This window comes from Parus major, chromosome 6 (genome assembly GCF_001522545.3).
Source record: "Parus major isolate Abel chromosome 6, Parus_major1.1, whole genome shotgun sequence".
In the NCBI taxonomy this organism is placed as follows: Eukaryota; Metazoa; Chordata; class Aves; order Passeriformes; family Paridae; genus Parus; species Parus major.
The window spans coordinates 16246471-16273971 of record NC_031775.1 but is presented as its reverse complement, the minus strand read 5'-3'; the positions used below and the strand labels follow the sequence as shown (position 1 = coordinate 16273971).

At 36.2% G+C, this 27501-nt stretch overlaps 1 protein-coding gene across 8 annotated transcripts in view; it reads right to left on the bottom strand.

Moving 5' to 3' along the window:
* Positions 1-6492: 6492 nt before the first annotated feature.
* CPEB3 (cytoplasmic polyadenylation element binding protein 3) overlaps positions 6493-27501 on the bottom strand; it is an 80926-nt gene continuing 59917 nt past the window's right edge. For all 8 annotated transcript variants that reach the window (XM_015632562.2, XM_015632565.2, XM_019007192.1 and 5 more), the window contains 4 exons: positions 17353-17471; positions 15962-16076; positions 13094-13275; positions 6493-10247 (listed from right to left, as the gene is read on the bottom strand). In XM_015632562.2, coding sequence (XP_015488048.1) covers positions 10020-10247; positions 13094-13275; positions 15962-16076; positions 17353-17471 — 644 coding nt within the window. In that variant the 3' untranslated portion in view covers positions 6493-10019. The remainder of the gene's footprint in view (positions 10248-13093; positions 13276-15961; positions 16077-17352; positions 17472-27501) is intronic.

The following is a 27501-nucleotide window of genomic DNA, read 5'->3' as shown; positions in this document are numbered from 1 at the left end:
GTGGAAAGGCCATTGTCACCTATCTGCCCTCGTATGTCATTCAGAAACTACAAAGAAATCAAACACAAGACAGAAATGATGGTCCTTAAGATCCTTTTCCAAACAAAAGTGGTTGTCCTACTTAAATGCAGTGGCAGACATCTTCAGCTCACGGCTTCAGTTGCTCTGTCAAAGGCAGACTGAGCTATGTTTGTGTGAAGAGTCCTTTTGTGTGTCACAGCTACTGTGTTAATAAAAGTCTAAACTGCAGAAGAGGTTCATCCCCACACTTTGCTGCTTTTCCTCTTACTTTATACATGTACTCTACACTCTATAGGCTCTGTTCAGTGGAGCAAAGACTCACAGGATGGAGGTAAATTTAAAGTTTTCTTCTAATAAGTTGTGTAAGAATAGTCTGACAAATGCAGAGGATATCACATATTTTAGCATTCATTTTCCTTTGTCTCATACAACCCCCAGTTTCATTTAGGATTAGATGTCAACAGCCATTACACAGCAGGGAGTTAATTACAGAAGTTACTGGGTTATATAACAGTGTAAAGATTTCCAGACTCAGTAAATTATATCTCCTCATGAACAGGTTTTTTTCTGGCCTTCTGGCTATAGGGTCTATACTAAACTTTTTATCAGGGCAGTGATTGAAGTAGTTTTACTGAAGGAATTGTAGCACTGAAGTTCCCTGGTATCTGATGGATTTTTCCAGAACAAAACATTAGCAAGAGACCGTCACAGTTTGTCATGTTTATATCCTATTCTGCTCTGAGGGTAGTGCTTTCATTGCATGGCCATAAAGTAATGGTACTTCTCTGTCTCTAAATTTTCTCAACAGAAAAGTGCTAGAACATTTTATTTCTGGATTTGCTTTTTTGTCCTTTGTAGGATTGGGGTGAGGGCATGGAGGGGTGTGAGGGGGTGTGATTGCATTATCAGTTGTTCTATGTTTTGCCTCATATAGTGCAGGTTCTTCAGCACTTCAAAACTAGAGACGTTTTTCTCAGTGTGGCAGATAATTTTTTTTCAGTGCTTGTTAAAGTATGTGTTTTCTGCTGTTTGGCATTAATATTTAGCATCTTTGAATAGAACCTAATGTAAGCACCTAATGTACACATTTAAATAAAAAAGAACTGAGAAAAGGAAAAACAAATCAAGGTCTCAAAGCTGAATCTACAAATTATGCTGGTGATGGTGAATTTGAGCATCACTGTGTTTAATTGTTTAGCTTGTGGTGGCCACAGCATGATCCTGGTCCTTGAGTTAGGCACCTGTAAGTAAATGTGATGCAGAGATACTCAAGCTGCTTTAACATGGGTGTATTTAGTTGCTTTTCAGGGTGTTTTATCACAGAGAGTGTTTTATACTCACGTTTTCAAACCAAGACAACTCACAACAGTAGTATTACTTGCATTACTACATGCCTGTGACAGGAGTAAGGCTTTTGCTTTCTGTTCCACTTTATATAAAACAAATCAAGTTTCTCTGGATGAAGAGGGTGGAACATAGGAATTACTTACTAACTGAAAGGCTTGGACACACACTTGGGAGGGAGGAGCTGTTGGTTTTGGTTTCTGCCCTGAGTTCAATGTAATCAAATACTCTTGCTTATTTCTGTCAGTGACTAAAATTTTCCCATTTACAAATGGTAGCATGCAGGTCCAGTCAGAGTAAGAAAGGTAGAGGCAGATTGCTCAGCAGGACATTTCTGGCACACGTATCTATGCTGTGATTCTGTGGGCCCCGAGTACAACAATATGCACAAGGCATGGCTGGAGGTTTTAGCTACATTTTGAACAGGATTTTGCCCATCTCCTAGAATTTCACAGTTGTTATTTGACTCTGACTATATTCTGTAGTCTGAAAATGAGATTAGAGGGGTTTTTGTAACTCTAAAAGGCAAAGATTTTGGAGGACAGAGGAGGTCATATATCTTTGCCATGACTTCTGGCAGTGTTTTGCAGAATTATTTTGCATATGACCTATCTCTCTCTTTCAGACTTTCATTTCAGTGGGTACACATTGAAGCTGGCAAGGAAGTCAAGAAGGTGTATCAGAGGGCACGATCTTGTTACATATAATTTTATGAACAACCACTTTGATTATTTACCTTAATGGTGATGTTTATGCTCTTCCAGAGACCATTCTTCTTCACTTGGTAGATAGCAAAATACGTATCACAAAATAGTTAAGACTATTAAAACAGTTGCCACAACCACGAGTAAATAGGTTTAGCTCTTGCTCCATAGTGCAGGAAATTTTGAAAAAGAAAATAGTAAAAAATAAAGATATCCCCAAGTGTTTTGACCACTCAGGCTGTTGGATAGAGAAGCAGAAATACACCTCTGTTCTCCAGTGTGTCAAATATGATAAATACATTTGCAAGTGCTTTCTGTATTTAGGCCTGCAGGCAAAAAAAAATACAAAAAAAAAATTACAGGGGAATACCCCGAGAATCTAGGTAGATCTTGGGTTATTGAACAATTGAGAAGTATTATAGCCCAAGTAGTTTTATATATTCCTGTTCAGAAAAACATAGGCCCAAGTAATGCTAGGGCAGCAGCTCAAAGGGGTTTTAGGAAGCTGGTAGCAAATAAACATCACTCAAGCTCCTAAATGGAGACCTGGTTTTAGTGATTTAGCCCTGGGTGCCTCCCATGGTACTCAAGCAATGGTAGGCACAGACACGGGGAAGCTACTGAGCTCTGGCTGGGACAGCACGAATTCTGTCCCAGCTGTTGCAAGGGCCTGCCTTTATTGACTTTATACTTGCTGATAGTTTATTTCTCCTTCAAAAACAGGAAAAGGGGGAGGTTTCTGGATCTTTATCATGTTTCCTTCTTTAATTGCTATATGAGCAGTTTGTCGCCCAAAATAAACTGCAAAAACTTGCTTGCCCTGGGGGAGAGGGGACTCATTTGAACAGGCATCGTTTGTGTAGCTGGTCCATCCAACTTCATCCAACACAATTCCATTATGTGCTCATAATGGAATTGTGTGCTATAAGGGTTTTGCAAGTAGCTTGTAACATTTTAATGAAAATAGATTACATAGGTTCCTTGTTTTAAAACCGATTTCTTAGTTCAACCCTGGGAGAGAACACAGCAGTTCTCCCCCTGAGTGTATGGTGTTTATCTTTTGGTAAACAGAAGAAAGCAGATTATGGTTTTTAAGAGCTAAGCTACAGCTTTTCTGCAGGTCTGTGTGAGGGGGGACACGTTGCTTTGGTGCTTTGAGTGCAAAAATGTTTAGCTTCTCTAAATAGGCTTAATACACTTCTGTAGTCACATAGGTGACTATTTTAGTTCAGTTTAAGTTTGTCAAAATAATATATATCAAGCAGAAGGAAAAAAGGCCATGCAGCCTTTTGTACTTCAGTCCTCTGGTTTAAATTAAGTCACTGCAGCCCTTTTTTAGTGCAGCCAAAGGCTGAGGTAAATGCTGTTATCAGCTGGAGAAGGGAGTTGTCAGTATCAATGTACCTTGCCAACAGCAGGGCTGACTTTATCAAGAAGGGAAGGATTGGGGATTAGAAGATCTAGAGGAGCTGCACTTCTTCCCACAGCTGTCCTCTTTAATTGAGGTGGGGCTAAACTCAGACTGCTTTTTGTCCAGATGGTCTTGGAATATTGTACAGTGAGAGGCTATACTTAATTAAGCAGCTAATTGGAAGGTGTTTTTAAGAACTCCCTTCTCAAATTTATCTCTGAAGTAAGGAGAAGTTCACAGCTACTCATACATTCATTCAGTCCAGGAATGAATAGTACAGATCACTGCCTTGTAAAAGCACTTCTCCTGGCAGAGCAGGCAGACCATTTTCCTTAAAGTTACCATTATTCAGTACCAGTTTGAAAACAAGTCAGCCTGTAATTTCTAGTGCTGATAGCTCCAGCAGGGCTCTTGAGCTGTGCTTATGAAGACATTGAAAGAAAGCAGTGACAGACCATGCACTATTCTTGAGGCCTTCACTTGTCCTGACATAGAATTCACATTTTTTCAAGGAAGTGTCCTGTGGCATTCCAAAGAGCTGTATTGCTGAGCTTTAACTGTCTCCCATTCTTAAAAAATAAACTTTTACAAACTTCTATTGCAGTGCTTTTTTTCTTTTTTTTTTTTTTAACTGATCAGTCTAATTTCTGCCTGTAACCATTGTTAAATTGCTAATAAAAGAGTGCAATGTTAGCCAGCAACTTTTCTTTAGCTCAGAGAAAATATTTCAACAATTCCTTTTCCTAAGGCACTTGATTCTACATTCCCAGCAATATTTCTATGATATATGTATTTGTATTTACATTCAGTTTACCATAACAAATACCTCTTTAAGGTGGCTTTTCCATTTTTGAAAGAACACATAAGTGGACCATATACTTGTATTATAAAATAACTAGAAAAGACAGTTTGTGTGCATATAAGGTGTGTCTTTGCTTAACCTCATCTAGTAAACAGTTTTCCACTACAAGACTTGGGGCTTTTCTATCTAGTTTACATTCCCATAATGCATATCCCAAGATTTCCTTAGCATGTGCAAAGGATGACAAATATCAGTACTTCATACAACTATATTTAATAAGTTATTACAGAAAAAAATAAAGTCCAAACTACAAAGTTTAAGCAGTTGTAAGCAATAGCAGCATTGAGCTCCATGTTTAGTCACAGTACTGCAGTTCCATACAAGCATTAGTCCAAGCCAAAAAGGAAGAAGCCTTGTTAGAATTACTAGCAAAAAACAATCTAAGAGAACATGTAATAAAAGATACAGTACATTTAAAATTAGTTGAAAAACAAGTACAGAGATCTTAGCTGTGAATGCTCTAAAAGTTATGTCCATTAGTTTGACAGTAAAATTACAAATATCTAATACTTTATACCCCAACAGAACTACATCCAGGAAAGAAAAAAGAGCAAAAATTATCTCTTGTTAGCACCCTGGTTTTCTACTTACTGATGAACTTTTTGTCATGTAAATTTGAGTGTGTCAGAATTATGTGACCAATGTGATTTCTGACCAGCTACCCATTTGGGGTATAGAGTAGTCACTAACATGAATATAAAATACTCCGTGGTATGATAGAACACTATAGCAGCAGAGATTAAGAAGTTTGTCTGTTTAAAAAAAAAACAAAGAAAGGAAGGAAAAGAAAAAGGGTTTAGCTGACATCATACAAAGTAGCATAAAAGCAACTACATACAAGCCAGATTAAACAAAAGAGACATTTCTACAAATCTGTGACTAATCTTTCACTCATACCTTGCAAGTAGAGATGTCACAATACTGAAATATTAACATGGGAGCTTTTCCCAGTTAAGCGCCTTTTTTTCTTTTTTTTTCTTTTTTTTTTTTTTTTTTTTTTTTTACTACTCTAACAGATAGTGAAATCAGCAAAGTTATTTGCTAACTGCATATTTGCAATACAATTTGTTTTAGCCCATGCCTTGCTAGCAGGCTATAAAATACAAGCATGTTGGCAGAAATATAAGCATAAACTTTGTACCACTTAGCAGGAATTTTTTTATTCCCTCTTCATTCCTTAATCTCCTTTGTTTGCAATTTGTGTACATTCCAACCAGTAGTACCTAATTTGAGTCTAAATTTTACTTCACTATTTGATCTAGTCTATACATTACTTACAGAACTGAACACACAGAGGATACACAATAGACCAACTCTGGGCACGTTTCTTCCCACAAGTCACGGACGAGCCACTCTAACACTCGAGCAGAAGTTAAGTCTACAAGGTCATCAGCAACTTGTGGAAGCGAGAGTTTTGTCTAGAGAAAGTCATTGTATGCCCTGTTTACGCAACACCAGTTTTAGTCTGGATTGTGTCAGGTGCCAGAACAGAGTCACTGGCTTCAGGAAGGGGTTTCTTCTGGCTGCATTGGGAAACAAAGGTGATGGAAATGGAGGTGAAAAGTGTTTTGATACTGGCCCTTGGTATTGCCAATACAAAAGAAAAAAAGGACAAAGACACAAGAGAGGCAGAGAAGAACGGAGAAAGACAAAGAAGCTGAACAGATGTTCAGACGTGGTGGCAATATGAGTTACTGCATTGCTACCAGGGGATGGACAGAGAGTATTTTGCATTAACTTGGCAGCTGCCACCCACGTGGGGTGGCTGGGTTAGGAAATGCTCTGGGCACTGACAGTCTGCTCCACGCTGCCACTGAGAAACGCATGCAGAGAGGGACTTGTGCAGGAAAGGGGCAATTTCGTTAAATAAATAACACGGTGGCAAAATACAATGAAGAATATATATTTTAGGAGGTTCGGTCTAAGGCTATCGAAAAGAGAGTTTACTGAGTTCATGACAGGAAAAGTAATGAAGAATTATGCTGAATGGGCAGGGTCAAAAACCCATTGTTCAATAGATTTAGTTCCTTATAACGGCAATAGTATTTCATCAACACTGGTGGTGTATAAATCTAGACAGCGAACTGGTACTGTGACATCCCTATTATCTCCCTAAATCATTTTGATAAAGGAAAAGGCTTTTCAAAATATCACGTTTTTTCTGCTTCATTCTGTCATTTTATTGCCCAATTCTTTGTTACAATTTTCCAATCACTTTACATAACCAACCATTTTCATCATTGCCACACTATTGTAAACCACATCAGCAAGTTAATACATAAAGCTTTGCATTTCAAAAAACTAGACACTTTAGTAACAATATTACAAAGATTTTAGCTTCAAAAATAACTGAAAATGAAAAAAATAAACTTTTAAAGAATCAGCATCATAAAATTAATTTATTCCAAGTAAAAATACAAAATAATATTAATGACATTGACCAGATATGAAAGTCTCTCCCAGAAACAACTATATTAATGGTTGAGAAAGCACTCCTTAAAGAAAATACGAAATAAAAATGAAAAATATGTAAATATGTTTAATTTTTTTCTTAGCAAAAAATCTTTCTAAAAATAACAATGAAAATTTGTCTCAGTACAAAGGCTACATTACTATTGAAAAAATACCAGCATGAAGAAAAGGTACATATTTGACAGTAGAAAAATGATTTTAGTGAATCACAATGTCTAAAGTCTGCAATGAAAATAAATCTGCAATAAAGATTTATGCCTTTTTTCTTTTCATTTTTCTTTTTTTTTATACAAACAGTACAAACAGTATTGCACATAACAACAAATAGTCGAGGTTAGGTTAGCCTTCAAAAAAATCGACTAGTTCAAGTCTCACATCAGAAAAGGCCACAATAGGACCTGTTGTACCCAGGGGCTTCTTAGTCAAGTTGCAGTTCAGAACTCCATATTTTAAAAAATAACTTTTTTTGAAGGACCCTCTTTTAATATAACATATTAACAACTCAGGGGCACACTCATTTACAAAACAAAAGGGAGCATGTCATAATTTAATAAACTAAAAAAAGTTCTCTTTAAAAAAATACAAACAGAAGAACTCTCACAATTCTGGTCAGTCGTGCATAATCACACTTGATTATAAATATACAAATTAAGGGAAAATATTTTTTCACCTTCTATTCACAACTTTCAGCACCAAATGGAGTTTGTGTTTACACCTGTTCTTTATGATGATTTTCTTTCAGATTTTATCCAACATTATGCTATACTGTACATTTTCCAGCTTCTCTCGCTCTCGCTCTCTTTCTCTCTGGGAGTATTTTTCTACATGAAAGAGGGGTATTTCTTCAAAAAGGTTTACTTCTTTCACATAATTAGGTAGACTTCTGTAGGTTAGCTATGATCTTTAATATTACAGTTATAAAGCTCTAACTTCTTCATTTTCAAAAAAACTCAAATAAGCATGAAAAAAATAAAGTTACCCATCTGTTAAATCATTTTTCTCGCAGAATTAAATTAATATATATTTTTCTGAATAAACTTACTTAGAAAATATCATTTTCTTTCCTATATTTCAAAATTGAGGTATTGCAAAAGATCATGTCAGTCAGAAAGCATGCCTTTTTCTTTAAAAAAAATCATCAGCCAACTGTTGAAAACTGTCTAGATACAAAAAGTAGTGCATAACAAAATGTCTTGTACAGATGAAAAAAAAACAGAAAAGACACCTGGGCTGGGAAAAGCAATATCACAAAACCGCCCAGAAGTAACTTCAAAAGGGATAATTATAATAAGCATTTTAAACCAGTAAAAAACTATTTTTTCTTTTTTTTTTTCTCCAAAAACAGAAAAAATCCTTTCAAAGCCAATACTTGCAACTAAACATTGGGAAAACCAACTTACTAAATTAGACACAACGAAGGACATCACAACAAACAAAACCCAGAACATTTAAATCTACTATGCGGTGTCATATCCAGTCAGATTGTCCCCAGAACTGCAAAAACAAAGGAGGAAAAAGAAAAAAAAAATAGTGTACACATTCTCACAATCATTAGTATACCAAGTGTATTTATATTTATATGCTATCTGCAGCCCCATAGCTCATGCTAAAAAAATGTCCACTGTGTTAGCAGGTCTTAATTGTATTCAAGCTTCACAGGATACATCCAGGGATTAGAGAGATAACGCCACGTCCACAGAGCAGACATCTCATGTTACTTTTATATGCAGACATTTCTTTAGCACCACTTTGTTTCCTAACTTTCTTAAATGTGCCTAGGTTATTAGTTTGACAGACTATCTAATTGGTAGTGTATGTACGCCAGCATGAGCTCTTTGGTATTCTGGACAAGGTCTGCAGCTACGTAAATGATGCAAGCATTAGGAGAGAGGTTGTAACTAAGAGCTCATTTCTGTTTATGTACCTGTTATGAACTGTCAAAAATGTGTAATGTCAGATACAGAGGCTTTAACAGTTAAGTTTGATCACAGTACTAGACATAATCACTTTACTATATAAAATAAATTGCACGATATATAACAGAGCACCGCAAAGTACTTCATCTACCATCCACAAATTTTTTTTAAGAATATCCTACAGCTAGTTTTTATATTTGTTGTAATATAGGTCATTCTGTAATGGGCTGATCCTAATTTCAGAAGCATTACATTTACTGAGGCATGCCTTCCTCCAGTCAGTAATCAATTTTTTTTTGTTACTGAGCATTTTGTAGCCTACGTAGATTCATAATTTGTGCATTGTGGGCAGGTTTTATATTAGACATATATAAAATTTATTGCATGCAGCAACCTGATTAAGTAAACATGCAGTCAAAAAATATTGACCTTCCTTGGAAGCTTTTCTGTATGCTATACTGATCTCCTTTCAGCAGCCATCACTATTTTAATCACATATTCATTTTTAATTGATACCCTAGCCTGAATAGAGTATTATGGTATTAGTAATACCATTTTAATAGCAGCAAAAGCTATTGCAGCATACATTTACATAACACTAAAAGACCTAACAGAACAAAACAAAAAAACCCAACAAAACAGAACAAACAAACAAAAAAAAAAAAACCCTCAGCAAAACAAAAGAAAAAAGTCTGATCCAGCTTATGAGGTATCATCCTTACAAGTCAAAATCGAGAGCAACTAAAGGCTTATTTTCTTTAAGGGTTATTACTATTCTAAATGACCCAAACTAATGATTGCTGAATATCTGTTTAAGTTTTTGCTACATCTGCCACCTACTTGTGAATATTACCTTTGGTAAGTCATCTGCTAGGGGCAAGTCTAAATTTCTGAAAATAAGTGCATGCTCCAGTTTAAAAATAAAAATAATTATAATTACAATAAAAAAATCTTCATCACATACACATCAGCCCAGTGAAGACTGATGAGAATGGCAGTCTACATAATGTCACTAGTGACAAGTCTTGTGTAGGAAATTAAGGTACCAAGCAGATGTTTGTGTGAATCAAAGTGCAAAATCAGTACAGTTACACTCTGCCGGTTTGTATTATACTGGACACTGAGTTCAGTAATGTGACTGTAAATAATAATAATAGTAATAAAAAGACCCATCTTCATTTAAGTCGAGGACGAATGCACAGATTTCCAGAACACTAAGCCCTGAGGCAGCGCTCTCTTTTCACTCAATTTTATTGACTCCAGTACTTCTTGCTGGGTGCGGCCGGGGTTCAGCTCCAGCGGAACGGGACGTGGCGGGGCCGGTCACCTCCCTCCTTTACCAGTGGTTTGTGGAACTCCCGCCCAGCACGGGAGTGTATGCTGGCCCAGCAGTATTCACAGTAATACTGCAAGCAGGTAACATTGGCACAAAAGAATGGAGCAAATTTTCCACCACAGCGAGTGCCCTGGCATTCGTCACACATCTGATCATCCAGCACATATGGCTTCACTTCCACCTGCACCAGGGACAAGAAAACAACTGTAAGAATATTTACAGTTTTGCTAAGCAGGAACACAAACCCCAATATTTTCATTATTTCTGGCTCTACTGAAGGGTTTCAACTGATGCAGTATTAACCCAAGAGGTCGGTAGTTACATTTTCATATCATGCACCTTACCTGTCAGAAAATCTCAAGTAAGAAAGGTGTGCTTCTATAACTATTCAACATTCCTTGGAAAAGTTGGGTGTGGCAAAGTACTAAAATGGAAGTACAGTAAAAATCTCCAAGGATTTTCCACTAAGAAAATGCTAGTGATTTGAAGAGAGTTGTTACAGGGGCAGGCCATGAGAGCAGCATTTAGGAAGAAAACTTACAATGAACAAAATTATATTTCTAAACTTGAGAGGTCTAGTGAGTTTCAAAGGTTCTTTTCAACAGATGATATTTTTTTGTCTCTTTGCTTTTTTTTTGTGATTTGCAAAATGTAGAACCAGACTAATATGAGATTCAAATTAAACAAAATTAAATACCCTTGTATTAAATACTCTCAATTTTTTTTTTTTGGCAAAAATCACCATCTAAAGATTATTAGCTCTTGAGGTGCAATAAAATTTCATTGTAGTTCCAACTAGGGCCTTGCCATCAATTACGAATAGTCTGGAGAGCTGCTGACTTTTGTCCTACACTCAGTTATAAAGAACTTGGGGCTGGAATGTCTTTTGTTTTTAAAGCATTTGTGCCAAACACGGTAGGACTGATGCATGATTAGGCACTTGCAATAATGCTATTACAGATGTTGAATATGTTCCTATGAATTGTGTCTACACATTTAAATTGAGTATTCATTCATTCTAGGGAAATCATGAGTTCATGCATGTCTAATTCTTATGGCTCTCTGATGCTATTTATAAAGTGGTTAAAGTACAGTTAACTGCACTAGAAAAGACAGAAAAACTTGAAGTATACATATATTTTAAATAATTTTGCTGTAACTGTACAAGTGCCAGTCTGGCACAATTTGTATATTGCAAGGAAAACCTGACTCTAGTAACAACACTTAAATACATAGAAATTTAAAGAAACATAGAATGAGATGTTAAGCTGAAAGATGAAACACATTCTACAAGAAAGCTTTATGCTGAATTTACTTCAGCTTATCCTGATCACACTTCAGCAAATGCTACTCCTTTGAAGTAAAGCTTATATAGCGAGTTACATTTCTTGCCTGAAGAACAGCTAGGGCTGCCAATCTATTTTTTTTAATTACACCCTGCTACTAGTATTGCATGGAACAAGTCTGAGTAACTGCCATTTTGAATATCATATGCCATACCACTAAAATTAGAAGCATCATGTAAAATAAAACAGCACTGTCTCAAATGAAATTGGAAGAAAGCAGGTCCAATGTCCAGCACAGCTCTAGATCCCCACCTACTCAGATTTCCCAAGCATGAATTGTGAAATAATTTTAAGAATGTTTGCTGTACAGTTCAGGGATTTCAATTTATTAGATTTAAAAATTACAATTTAAGGATTCATTAAGAGACTTCATACATGTTCTTCAAATTCACACATAAATCTGTTTTTAAAACAGATAAAGGATATTTAAATGACCCTAAATTATCGGTCCACCAAGTGAAAAAAGAATAGATGAAAAATATTACTAGCTAGTCACCTCTGGTGGCTTTAGCCTAAAGCTTAGAAAGTACCCTCTAGCAAGCATGGCTCATTTACAAATCTCAAAGGGTTCAACGTGTGGTTGACTCCAAAAGTAATCTTCTCAATCTCTCTGTAAGATTTTTCAGAATCTAATGCAGAAGGAATGTTTAGGAATAGCCTTGTCTTAGTTAATGTAATATGGTGTAAAGCACCATACACAAATTGTTTGAGGACTTATAACTCTATGACCTCCTTGAAACTGAAAAAAGTACAATTCAGATTTGTAAAGACAGTCAAAATAGTTTGAACTTTGCAGCTGTGTGGCTTTATATGCATATTGCACATAACAGACACACCCAATACCTGTTAAACTGACTTCTGAAGAAACCATTTACACACCATTTACACATGGATTAAGGAAAAAACAAGCCATCCCTGTCAGAAAAATACATAGCAGCAGTGTATGCTGTGTGTCCTTTTGAATATTCTAAATGCAGAGCCCTCAAAAGTAATGGGTGTTGTTTGTATGTGTAATCAAGAGGTGAAGACAGAAGGTCTAAAGGAAAAAAACTAATTTTGGAAAATAAGTAATGCTTTCTTTTAATGTGTTCAAATTAAGTTTCAGTGACAACTGTAACTTCACATTTGAAAAGCCTTTAGGGTTTTCATATGGACTGAATAAAACCATCTCATTTCACCCCCTTCTGCCTATCAAGTATCTCTTGGCATTTGGTTTTAGTTAAATAATTCTCGGGACTTTTGAGGTCAGCATTACCTATTTTACTTACAATAAACGTGTGCTTTAGGGACCTCAACTCTCGACCTACACTACCAACAGAAAATGGCCTGATAATAGCAAAACTGTCAGAAGCTACACAAGTAGTCACTAAACTAAAAGCCACTGATGCACAATGAGCAAACATCTAAAGGAGGAGAAAGAAGCTGGGAAATGCTATGGAATTTGACCTATGGAACTCAAAAGAGAACCAAGGACAAATGAGCTTACAATCAAGTATTTTCTGGGTTTAGCACTATTTAAGATGTTTAAAGTATTTTTTCACTCTGCTTTAGATGCTTAAATAAGCTTCTAAAAGACTGACAAATATCATCTGAGGAACAGAACTTACAGTGCTAGTAAGGATTTTTTTAAATACCTGTACAGTTTGATAACAACCATTCTGCTCCAAGCTGTTTTACTTACCCGTTTATCAATGTCATTGTGTTGGAGCTGGACAAAGCGAGCACTGATAGCAGCAATATAGCTCTGCTGATTGGAGAAAGCCACTCTGCCAGCACCTTTTGGGTACTTCAGCTCTGGGTCTGTATCAATGCCAGCATAGCAGACACCTCCATATAAACGGTCCATGATCATTGCCAATTCAACTGCAAGAAGTCAATTGTTAAATATAATAGATTTAACATAAATAACGGTGTTGCATTTGGATTGTTGCATTTAAAAAAGCAACATTTGCCTTATCAGACGTGTCTTCCAAAGTCTAAAATTGCAAAATGAAACGCAGATTGAATCAACCTTATATGAATTACAGTAAAATATAAAGGAAAAAAAAACAGAATCTGTAAAAAGCTGATGTGGCTGAAGTATGAAAAAAAAACGCAGTTATGCTGTTGAAGTAGGTATCAGAGGAACAAGAATTTACAATATTGGATATTAAAACCCTGGTACTTGGTAAGCTTTTTAATGCAAGTTTGCATGTAAGATCACTTAGGGATATTCCTGTTTTTAGAATCTGATATTTTGCCCTAAGTACTAAGGTCCAAAAGATATCAAAGATGTGCCTCACATTTGAAATAAAAATCTGTGAAACATCTGAAGTTTCTACAGCTAAAGCAAGCCTGCATTTTAGGTGCAATTTAAATTAGTATTTTGGTAAAACATTATCTTGGTTGTGGATCTTTTAAAATGGTTTGTTGCTTTTTATGATATAACAGGAACTCTACAGAAGTTATAAATATCATTGATAAAATCAGACAAGCATGGCTGAGGACACATAGAGAAGGAAAGTTAAGGGAAAGAACTGAAAGAAGTAGTAAAGAGGCTGAAGAAAGCAGGGAAGAGCCATGTAAATTGTGCAAGGTTGTATGGCCACTGAGCCAAGCTCTCTGTAAAACCTCACAGGCCAACAGATTTGTCAGATGGCCAGTGCAAGAACTGAGACCTGTACAGGCCTTACCAAGCCATTTTCTAGTGCTAATGTGTGAAAACACTTTCTGTAGCAAGTTACCATTTAATTACCCAAAATAAAATTAAAACCCACAAATACTAAATATTTAAATTCTCATAGTTCTCACAAAATTCTCATTAGTAAATCAAATAGGTATATGTGTTTGTATAAATCTGTGTGCAGGGAAGACCATATGCTGGTTTGTCCATTTCCAACAAGCAAGCAAATGTCTGACTCATTCTACCAAACCGGGTAATACTTTTGCTCCAAAGAGTAAGGAAGAACTACCAGCATAATGTAGTGATTAATAAATTCTTCTGCTTTCTAATGATTTGGAATCATCACTTGGGTAGTGATCTCAAAAACTGATAGTACAGAACAAACATAATGAACACAATTGCAATAGTAGTCCCACTAAGTTATGCTTGCCAATTGAGAAAAAATATATAGGATTCCAGGGCAAAGAAACCAGGCAATGTTCAAATATCTTAGGGAAAACCTCTGTATCCAATCTTTAAAGCTGCAAACAAGAAGAAATGGAAACTGTTTGTCTGCTTTGGAGAAATTTCCTATTTAGAGGCATCAGTTTTCAAATGTAATGCATTTCAAATGTGATCTATGACAGGCCAAATGGCATACAGTTTTATAAAGGCTATCATTAGGAATGAGCTAATGTTTAATTGTTACTGTTTACATAATTACCACCTTACAATTTGGTCTTATTTTAAGGTGGTGAGGAAAGTGAAAGCTGCCAAAGGAACCTGGAATAAGAGAAATCTTACTGTCAGCAATGGCTACAGGATGTTGGTACAGCTTCCCAAAATATTTAGGATTAGGCAAAAGATAAAGTGAGGAGCTGAATTCCAGTGGGGTGGAAAGCGGCTGCTGAAGGAAACTGAGGGCTACAAGGGAAGTCTTTCTTCCAGACAGCGACTGAGAGGCCTTGTCTACCACAGTTTCCCAGGATTAGGATTAGGGTCGAGAGGATGAGAAAGACAAATCATGCAGCTGCCTCGGAGTGAGGAGGAAAGGAAGTATAAACAGAAGTGAAGGCTGCCAAAAGATCTAGCTAGGAGAAATGTTTAAAATTGCTTCATGACCTTGTTGTTGGCTCCCCAAGAATGTCAGGATTAGAAGAAAGAAATGAGGGTTGAGCTACGACTGGGAGCAGTGCTCAAATGGGGCCTTCAAAACAAAATGAGGACTGCCAGGAGTCCTGGGCTGGGATAAACCTTTCCTCTGGCCCAAAGTTAAGGAGTCTTGTCTATGGCTCTGCAAATAAAAGTAAAGAAAAAGAACTAAGGGTGAAGGAAAAAAATTGAGGGAAAGAAGCTACATTAGGAGTAAGTCTGAAAAATGGTCTTCCATGTGAGGCCACCAAGAGACCTGAGTTGGGAGAAATTTTTCTTCGGGTCAATAGCTGACAAGCCATGTCCATAGGTCCATGGAAGAATTAACGTAAAGTTGAATAAAAGTGAAACAGCAATCATAGAGCTGAGGTTGGAATTGGTTTGGAAAGGGTCTGGGAGAAGGGTGTGGTCTTTGTCTTCTAGTCAAAGGAAAGGGAAACTTGTCTGCACCTCAACAAACAAATCAGGGTTTGGATTAAGATGGTCAATGTTACAAAAAATCAGCCAAGTTCTAGGATATTATGCAAAGTTGAGGAAAACTCTTTCTACTGGCAATCCTAATTAGTAACCTATTTAAAAGGTAAAAAATGTTCACATTGGTATTTTGTAAACAGGAAGAGACTCCTTGTATTAGAAAGTAAGCTGTGGTCTTTGGAAAACACAGGGTCCATTTTCTGATCTTTTACAGATATTATTTATCTTTCCTCATCTTTTCTACTTAATCTGTTACATGCCCTACATTTGCCTGCTACTCACCAGCTCGGAGAGGCCGTGGAACTCCTCCAACAAAGATTGTTTTTCTTGGATCCAAAGGCTGAGACCCATCCATCACAAAGTCACTGTCACTTAGGTTCCAAGGTCGAATTTGCACCTGTAATACAGGATCATTTTTAGCAGAGGAACTTGGCCACTTAATTAAAATGAAGAAAAACCTTCCAAATCTTCCTATAATTAAAAACAAAATTTGAACTTTTCAAAAGCATTACACTTGTTTTATAAGAACCAAGATAATCTGAGAATGTACCTTATCTAAGTATCTGAAAGAAGGGGGACAATTCATTTATTACCTCTAGAGGCCAGGCTTGAGTTAAATCTCCTCATCACAAACTCCTACGCTCATTAATTCCCTGCCCCTAATCACCATCATAGGAAGAAACCTGTAGAATGTGCAATTACAGTTGCAGTTTGGGCTTCTGACTTTCCTGAAATCACATACAGTGATCCACAAATTTAAAAGCACTCATATGAGCTGATAAAATTAATTTCTGTGCTTGGATACAAAAGGAATTTGTATGTGAATACCTATTTCTATTGAGCAGGCAACACAGCTGGTAAGAAATCTTTAGATTACACAGAAAAAACTGCCCAGAAGTTATTTAGGTAAAGTTGTTCATCAATCCATTTTTTTGATCCTAGGAATCACACAAGCCTGCTCACTGTGTGTGCTGCAGTCCTGGGTTGTTCATTCATCTCAGCAAGATTTTTAATAGTACTTTTAAAAGGCAGCACATTTTTAATCTTATTTGTCTGCAGTTTCCACCTCATTTGTGTATCTCCATAGGCACAAAAACCGACCAGCATTAAAGAATGTTAGAGATGTGAACAATAAAAACAGGCTACTGTTCTGCTACAGTCTTCTATTCTGCTATAGCTGTCTGCAGTAGTTGATTTTACCCCATAGTTTCTGTAAGGTAAATGAGGCTTAAATTATAAATTGATTAGCTATTGAATGCATAAAAAACAGTAATTAAAAACCTAATGAAATACAGGCGATATTTGATGCTATCTGGATCTTAATTTGGCAGAGTTAAGTATTCTTCATTTAATCACAATGAGGCTTTCTTTTCTCTTAAATCAAATAGATGAAAAATTACCATTCCATTGTTTTACAGCTAACACTGTAAAAGGGTGCACACTCCTGAAGCATAGCAGGAGTATCAAATATAAAAGGTAATTGAATATGACATTTATCAGAAAAAAACAAATGTTAAAGCCATGTTATGCTGATACAGGAAGTCAATTCAATACAACAGCAAGGTCAGAAACAGGAAATAACATCTAAGTATTTTTTATTTATTTATTAACTGAAAAGAGTAACGGCAAATGGGTTAGCAACCAGAGTAAGTGTCATGGCATAAGCTACTTACTGGTTTATCCTTGATTGTGGGACTTGACACACATAGGTAAAGTTTTCCATCTTCTTCCAGACAGGCATCTATCAGAGCTTGTACAGAGCTTTCTTCCTGGAACAGCAGAAAGGCGTAACCTTGGAAAGGATAGGGGCACAAGAAAGAAAAGTAAAAGATTAATTTATAGAGCATTTTTTAAACAAACAAGCTGGAGAATTGGGTAAGGTATACAAATTACAAATAACTGATAAGGTTGGTAGTTTGTTTTCATAAATTAAATTCATTGAACATATCCCCTTATTACAGATCCCCACAGTACTGATTTCAGAATAGAGACAAGAGTATTTGCTGCAATCTGAGGATGTTTATTTGATTAATGATTCTGAGCAGTGAGAATATAGGCTGGTGAATCAGGGTTTCTATTATCCAACAACTGTATTTGAGCTATTTATCAGTGGTATGTACTGGTATCAGTGATTAACATCTTACAATTGAGGCACAAAATGTCTGCTTACTATATAAAATTAATAAATTCTAGGAGAGAGGGCTAAGAAGATGGATAGATAAACAGAAAAATATTCTATGCATACACACTTAAATACAAAAAATGTTCACTAGAAATAGTAAGCCCAGTGAAAAAGAACAATATACTTTTTGCTTTATTATTAATACAAGACCTGCTGTTGTTACTTAGATTTAAATAAAGCAGTTCAAAAGAAAGAAGAAAGTCTACTGAAATTGTTTCATGTGATTCAGAATTTTAGGACTTGAAATTAGCCAGTAAACCTAAGTGTGTAACACTCAGTGCTTTGCTGAATGCAGCTGCCAAGCTATTTCTTGAGTTCTATTTAATGTTGTTAAATCTGTAAGAAGAGTTGACCCAAGCAGCCCATGCTTCTTCTACCTGAGAAGTGAAACTAATACAGCACTCTCTGCACTCAGCACAGCCAGGTAACACCAGGCTGCTGGATCACTGGAGCTGCCTGGTCGAGAGGACTCCTGTGGAGCAGGCACTGCTCGTCTGCTCCACAATCACTACAGCAGTTTTCTCAACGTGAACATGTTGGGCAACCTGTGTAATTGGCCACTTGTGTCTCTTTTTTGGGGGCGTTTCTAGGTCACAGTGAGAGGTTACATCTGTGGTAGCTGGAGGTGCCCACCCTTTGGGGGTACAGTAAATGGTATGATCATAATTTCCCCAAACAGTTAAAATTAACCAAACAGATACTTGTCATTTTTCTCAGGTTGCTAGATTAGAAGAGTAGTCCAAGTTGGTGAGGTTTCAGTTTTGTAACCTGGGGCTAGTGCCTGCCATGAAGTTCAGTGAGGTAAAAGCTCCTCACTTCTCCAGACCCCTGTGAATAAACCATTCTCCTGCTGCGGGGTCCACAATCATCCACCAAAGACATGGAGGCTGTTTGCAGAGCAGCCTTGTGCTAACCTAGAAAAGGAGGAGGCTGGACTAGATGGACATGATGGAGGCTGGACATGATGTTCAGCACTACTTCAAAGCCTGGTAACTGCATATCTATTGCAATCATTCAAGGACTTCTGGTACTGAAGAGTAACAAAGATTACATGAAAATGAAAAATGAAGAACAGAAAGAACTTCAGATAATATTAGGATCATAGAAGCTGATAAGGTCAAGAAAGATATCTGCCAAAGTTAAAGGTATTTCTACTCATTTTCTAGAGGCACATAGGGATGCAAAACCCTTAAATTCAGAAAGGTACACCTTTTCCCTATGAGCAACTCTAGGCATTGCTACTACTGAAGACTTATCCTTGTCATCATAATGCCACTGTTTAGAGCTGCATCTAGTGTTCATCCATGAAAACATGTGCTTCCATGGATGCACTTCATTTGATTGGAACTCTATAGCAGAAGATGCACTTTGAATTCAGGTCCCAGTATGAAAAAATTCAATTGGAAAATACCCGTGCCAAAATTGAATAAAGAATTATCACACGCTAGGTGCAATTTAACAACACTAAAAGTTGCTTCAAATTCCCCAGCATCATGTGCTTCAGCATATTCTCCTATCTGTGCTTCACAAATATCGTATCACTTTAAAAAATATAATTTTTTTCCCAAGAAGTAAGCCTCCACATTTTAATACTCTTTGGCAGAATTTTGGTAGCACACTGTGGTACTACGTTGCAACCAAACTTTAGCAGTGCTCCTTTCTTATCTGACCACACACTAAAAGGTTTGAGGGCTCAAGGGGCTGCTCTTGACTCACATTCCATAAAGTAAAAGAGGCAAGATATTTGAGGCCTCAAAAAACAGCAACCTTGACTACAGCTGACTATTCTCTATCCACAGATATTTGGATTCTTGGCGGAGCAGAAGCAATCCTGCTCCTCCTCTGCTGTTGGTGCAACACATCATTGCAGTACTGCCAATAAACACTGCAATTCTCTGGGAAAAGGCTACAATTTATTTTGGCAAAACAAAAGTCATTACAGCTTTTCAAAGGGTACAGCAGAGGGAGGATGAGGAGAAAATTAATTTCCCTAGTTTATGAAGCCAGCCTAGGAAATCTTCGACCCAAAGTTCCAAGATTCATTACATTACAGAAAGCAGTATAAGAACTAAGCTCCTTTGTACATGTCCTATTCTGACATCTAAACAGTGACACAATTTCCATATGAAAGGGTAATTTAGTCCAGTTGGTCTAATTTCAGTTAACCTTGCTGAGAATAAACTGGAAAATCTGGCAAATACACTGTGTCCCACAAGCTTGAAACAAGTTTGCCGCTTAAAATGCAAGATACGCTTGGAACTAAATAAAGTTGTTACAGTCTCATAAAAGCATTTTTGCCAGCCTAAACAGCCAGGAAAAAAAAAATCTCTATTTCAATTAATACCAACATTGGCCTATCTTCTCTAATGATGGGAATCTTTCTGTATTAATGAAAGCATGGGTTGTAATAAGGTGTCAGTGACCTCTTTATTCAAAACAATATGCTAGATGGAAAGCGTATTAAGGTGCCTACTCGGCCTTTCTTATAAAAGAAGATCGTGGTATTCATACTTTTATGTTAAAAACTGGCATGTTGGTACAAATTACAGGCAGTCATACTGGAGTTTTAGCCAGTAGTGCATGTACCCTGCTCATCCCTCCTCAGCGTTATTAACTGAAAAGAACTACTCATGTACCTTTATAGGGCAGAACATGCATTACATGTATTAGGCATATGAGAGAAAATAAACTTACTGGCCCTGTGGACAACCATTTAACTTAACAAGCCACAGCTGGTAGAGTTTATGAGGAAAGACCTAAAGCAAAATATTTCTCAAGAGTTAAAGATTATCCAGCTTCATGCCTGCCGTGGCTCACCAGAAAAAGCCTGACTGCACTTCACAGCATTTGTGGAAAGAGCATGTTTAAAAAAAGAAAAGGTTTTCTTTTATTCTTCTAAATCTGGTAACACCTTCCTTTTACAGCTCCATGGTTAGGCACAGTTTGGTGGAGAACAAGGAAATCACTGACTGTTTTGTAACCCATGGGGGAAGGTAGGGATGAAGTTTGTTGTATTAGGAATTTTATACTCTGTTCAGTTTAAGTGATTAATTACAAACGTTATGAAAAGACAGGTTGTCTGGACAGTCTCTAGTTATGAAGTGATTATTTCAGAAAGGATTGTTTCTGAATTATTCCTGACTAAAAATTATTTAGGATTATTTCAGAAAGGTACTAATGGAGTAACAGCACAGGTCTCTCACCTAATGAAGTCCAGAGTGGATTGAGTTCTATCGAGTTGTTCTTTGGAATTTCAGTTAATTGTGAATTAGTTCAATTTTATTATAACAACTGAAGGGTACCATTTTATGCTCAACTTGTGAGGACTCATAGTAATTAATAATTTAAGTTCTTGCATTTGAGAGCAACAGTAAATAAATTGTTGTTCAAATGCATAAACCATGTGCTGAATCTTCTGGTACAAAGCCAGCATTTTGGCACGCAAATGTTATATAGCCAACAGGGAAGGATTAACCTATTTCTGGTTCTTAGAATCTGGGATCTTTTCAAACAAAGTGAAATACTGTAATGAAGAGCTATATATGAGGTCAAAGCGTATTTGAATCTCCAAGTCACATGTCTGCATATCATCTATCGATTTCATATGTAATTGATCTGAAATCCCTACTTCCCAAAATTCAGCCGACTTGCAAAATTGGATACAGGAATTGTAATCGAAGGGTCACATGTTCTCAGCTTTATAACACTGAGGTTGGGTGGCAGAATTAAGAGAATGAAGAATTTCCTCTCTACATTCTGCATAGCAAGTCAGAAGAGCTTTTGGGTAGTCACATGCATTGATTTCACCTGCAAAAGGGAAGGAGCACTTCTGATGAAACAAGCTGAACTACCTTCAAAGCACATCTTTCATCCATTTAGACAGTGTCTTTTCTGATGTTTTTACAAGCTTCAGGATTACAGTAAAATCTAGCATTGACCTCAGATTTCTTATAAAAGTATTTCAATATATAAATCTACCTCATGTTAGGCAAAAAAAAAGGATGGATTTAATATGGCAAAGAAAATTAATGTTCTAGTCTCATTTCTTTAGGGTTATTTTTAGATGGCTAAGATGGCTGCCTCAAAGAAGTAGATTTAAATAGACTTAACTTTTTCATGAAATATATATTTCACTTTCTCTTCTTCTTTTTTTCACTAGATTTTAAAAAATAGTTTTGAACTGAATTATGGTTTTATTTACTAGAACTTTTAGAATAAAGTTGTTTTAAAAGCCCACAGGAAAGGAACATTTAGAAACAGTGCGAACCAAATTTCTAAATCGGTTAATGTGATGACAAGGGTCATTGCTCAAAGTCACCTTAGTAATCTTATTAGACGATGCTTTAAACATGAATAAAACACATTTCTAAATCCAAAGATGAAACGACTATTAAAAATTAAACTCATTTTTGAAAAATAAAAATCTGAGGTGTTAAAAAAACTGCAGACTTTCCTTTAAACATTGAAGTGACATGACTGCATTTTTTAAAAACTTCAAAGACTTTAAATACTTAAGAAACCTCAAAATAGAAAAGGCTGTAATCTCACTTAGCTACTGCAGAAGAGTGAAATTATGTATTAGTCAGGGCTGCAAAGATTAATTTCTTTTAGTCGGTCTAATTTTATATGGCAGTGTTTGACCCTGTCAGCTGATTCTTTTCTCTAAAAAACAAAGGTGTATAAGAAATAGGAACAGTCTAGAATCTTACAGTGACTCTTCTATTTCTGTACATTTACATTTTTACATGTTTTTCATGAATACCAGACTAAGCCTGGCTGGTATGATACAAAAGAAATTCCTCATATGCCACATTACAGACAGGTACTGGGGAAGGGTTTGTTTGATTTTAATTAAAGGACTGTACTCTATATCCTCAGTTACACTGAAAAATAATTGGATCCTGAATCTTAATAGCAATAAAATGAAGCGTGCATGTCAAATGGAAGACAGGAGACATAACAAGAAAAGGCAGCAATGGAGTGGATCATAGAGGAGAGCTGAATGAAAACTGAGGTTCTTTATCAGTAGCTTCTGTAAAATAAATTGCATGTCTTCATAATTCCAGTCTTAGCACTAAATAGCCCACATCATGAGATCACTAACAGAACTGAAACTAACACTTAACCCTTACTAATAATGATCTTACCATACCATGAATAACAGAGAAAATTTTGTCTCAAATATTATGGAGCATTTTTCTCCACATCTTCAATTTCAGTGGAAGAAGAAACCCAATCCACCCACAGAACCTCTGCTTTCTGGACATGCATTATCTGTGGGACATACGCGAGGTGCCCCAATGTTTCCTCAGTCAAAAGGACATTTCTATAGTGCTGTAGTAAATACATACAGCTAAAGATTTATGAAGTCTTTTCAGTTCCAAAACATGTCAAGAAGCAGAAAGGATTTTCTAGCCATCATTACTTTACTTTCCCCACTTATGGATTAAAAATCCCCAAAAGAAGAGTATACATGTGCCATCTCAGTTTGTCCTGTAGTAAAAATACTTCCACCCACCTGTATTAAGAAAGACTGAAATAAATTACTTGGATTTTTTTGTGGTTTGTTAACCAAAAGAATATTCTACAGGCATACTAAAGCCTCTCTTTATCTGGTATTTTACTTCTAAACTAGTATAAAACATTGCAACAGCAAATTTATAGTGTTGTCTCCTCTTTCAAAGGTCACAGCCATTTTCAACATCAGACTGCAACATGATCTATAGCAGCTATAAATCAGAATTAAAGGGTATAAAAACATAAAAGAAAGGCTCTAACATACAATTTGGTTACTGTAGTTATATAAGTAGTTACATGAATTTCATATGACAAAGACTAAATATTTGATGAAGTGGAAGCTATCTTTGTGAAATTTACTGAGTCAGCAGCATGGAAAAAAACAAGCATTCACACTTGTAAATAAAAAAAACCCAACTAAATTCAGAATTGAATTTCTTAAGTTTTGATTTTCAAGGTCAATAAGCAATGGTGAATGCTCTGGGCAGAGCAGCCCATGGTCATCATCTGGAGTGGGTCAGGTCTGCTACTGCTGCTTTTACTCTGAACAGATGGCTCAAGAGAGATCAGTTTCCAAGTCTGAACAAAACTTGTTACTCTTCTTTGCAAAAAAAGCATTTTCCAGTCCTATTCCAACCAACATTAACATGGAAAAATTCTACAGGAATATAAACGCTTGATTTCAGCTTCTATTTTAAGCACAATATCAGCATGAGGTAAAGTAAATTTTCAGAGGAAGAAAGTACTGGTCCAAAAATCCAGGCTAGCTAGATTTCAGTTATTTTAAATTAAATTTGATATTGGGTTTTACAATAAAAATAGTTTTCACTTTAAATTACATGTTTTTCTTAAGATTTATTTTTAAAGAAGAAAGCAAGCAGCACTTACTAGAGCTGTGATACACAAAATATTTGGGATTGTTGTCAAGAGCTTCAAAGTAAAGTACTTCAATCAAAAAGAAATGACACCCCAAGTCATCTGCACAGATGAAGCTGGTAACATATTTCTGATTTTTGTATGACTGTAACTCTCCTGTGAGCTGTAAAACATTTCTAAAGGCAGAATGCAGAGCTTCAGCATTAAGCTTTGGCTTCCCTTCTTTTAATCAAGTAATCAATTTGTCATTTGCTGCTGTGGTGCTGCTAATAACTGGTTTGAATGTTCACTCACATGTGGATTGTTTTCAGGTTCTGATTTGTTAAAATTTCTTGTCTTTGTAAGAAAAAGATGCAGCTTGAAAAACCCTCCTTAATAACAGAAGGATTTTTTATCCAAAATTTGATTATATTGAACAACAAATTCCTCTCAAAACCAAACAAAACCCAAAACTGCTTCTGGTGAATAAGAGAATGCATGTCCCTGGGAGATCAGAATAGTATATTAAAAAACAATAATAAAAATACTGGACTTACGAAATCCTCTAAAAAAATTATGTGTTTATTAATAAAACTGCCCAGCCTCCACTGGCATATAGCTAACTTCTGGTTACACCTTGGTATAAATCAGTTGTCAGACACATTGTAGGTCCCAAAACCTGTAGGATTTGCATGGTATGGAGTAGACACAATCTGCCAAGCACAACACTGAGACAGCTGAGGGAAACACCAGCTCTGAGCTGCTCCAAGCCTTTGAGATTGGCCTTGGGCAGAGGCACCCACAGCACATCCAGCACATGAAATACTCACACTGCCAGTTCTAACCTCTGATTTGAGAGGACACAAGTATAATTAGGGGTATTACCTTTGATAAATTTATGATGTTTGTATTCCAATGACCTTGCACCCGTTTTAGACTACTGCATCATTATTTTAGGGGTAGAATCACTGAAGGGATCCTAGGAACTGAATACATAATTTTATAAATATAATACCTGTAGGACTTCATGAAGAGAACACAAGTTTTTAATGCATTAAATAATTACAAATGATTGAGGGTGGGAGTAGGGAACAACTTACTTTTTAGATGACCATCAGAACAATGAATATGCTGTAGTTCTAGTACAGAATCTATCTCTGCACCACCACCTGCAACAACCCCTTCAACATACTTCAATGATTTGAAATGATAATTTAGTGCTTCACAAATCATTAGCTAAACAAGATGCCCAAGCTACTACAAAGCACAATTAATATTAAGTCCTCAACAGCACTATTCAAAGGACAGTTTTTATCCTGAAGCCCATAATACTTACAGATCAATTCATGTATTTCCATTTATAAAACAAAAGAAAAGGCAACGTTTAATAACAATAGTATTGGGGAGGGATGAGATGTACAACCCACAGTAAAATGTGGTTGGGTTTTAGGAGAGGTTAATGAGAATAAGACAAATATTTAACTCCTTCCATTTGACAAAAGTGGTCTGTTTACCTGTACAGATAAACATGGATAACTCTTTATGTACTTAGATATGTACAAATTATTGAAAAAGGGTCAAATGCTTGTTAAAAATTTTGGTTTCTTCTATAGCAACCTAGCAATTCTGGAAGAAATTAGGATCTGTTAAAAGCAACATGAAAGCTGGGAGAGGATAATCTTGCAATGCTACTTCAGAATCAGATTTGTTCTGCCTAGGCTTGGATGGCTCAAAAATACTTTTGTGTTTTGCCTCACCAGATTCTTGTTTTCCCCTAGAAAAAGCTACAAATGGCATCATTTTAGAGACAGAAATTCTCGTACATGAAGCAAGCTCCTTGAATGCTCTTAGATACCTGGCACAGCAGTCTCAAAGACAGATATTTAAAAATCATCATTATCAGTACACCACCAAGATTCCTCAAACATTTAGGACAAGACAGGAAACAGTGTTAAGAGCTTAAAAAATGAAGGCTCAAACAAAAGCCACCAAAAAACTCAAAGAAAATTCTCTGCAAAATCAAGTAAAGTCACACAGCTACAGAAGAACACATTAGTGTGTACTGCATTTTGTCACCACACATTTTGTGACTTGCATTGATTTGGGATTATGCTGCCCTGCTGTGGGAAGACACAGGGACTACAAATTACAGAAATGGCCTCAGACGTCAGTGGATAAACAACTGACACTGCACATTCTTGGAACACACATAAGCAACATCAAAAAACCCTCCCAGAATCACTCTTTGCCATACAATGTCATTCTGGATAGGGAATGTCAGTTTCCATTCTAACAAATATTACAATCTCTAAATTCAGTATTTTAAATACAAAAATTGGCTCGGCATTTCATGCTGGACTGTGGTGGTATCATATTTGATCAGTTAAGCCAGGCAGTTTTCTTGAACAGCCTGCTGTGTTTGGACAAACCAGATACCTTCTTGTGAATGTAACTAATGAAATTGGAATTATGACTCCATACTTTCTCCTTGCAACTGTTTACTCTTGTTCCTCTGGCAGAAACTACAACTGCTACTGCAGTGGCAATGGAATTAACCACGGAAATGGTCTTCATCCATGAAATCAAGATCAGTCAAAAGACTACAACAACAGTGTTCCCATCTAAACAGTACTTTGGAGAGAATTAGAGAGGCTCATTCTGTCTGTCCTACCAATTGTTTTTAAATTAAAGCATGAGAATAATTTCATGTTACTTTGTGCAACTTTGCTTACACTGTTTTGTTTTTCATGTGATCTCCCTCACCCTAGTGTCCCATATGGAGCAGTAGGGACAAATATGCTTAATTTTATCAGATAACAGGATAATGAACTGAAAAATAGGGAAAACATAAAAGGATCAGACTGCTGCATCACACAACTAAATCAACTGTAAAGCCAAAGCATTCCTCCCATTCCAAACTCATACTATCTTCAAGCTCTGCCATGATTCATTTTCTAGCTCTAATGCTCCTCTCTATCCAAACACCAGTCCTTCTAAACAAAATTTAAAAAAAAAAAAAAGGAAAATTTTGGCATAATTTTTGACATTTTAAAACACATGGTGCAGTTCTTAGTGATTACTAGAAAAATCATAGTTATCACAAGGAAAAAACCAGTAAGAGTTTTTAAAAAGTTGTTTTAAAGCTAGCAATCTGTTAAAGAAAAAACAACTGAAAAAAATGTTTTTGAAACAGTTGGCACCATCTGTTTAATAAAAAAAAGGAAAGGAAAAATTACTGTAGTTAGCATAAGCATTGCTTAACTCAGCA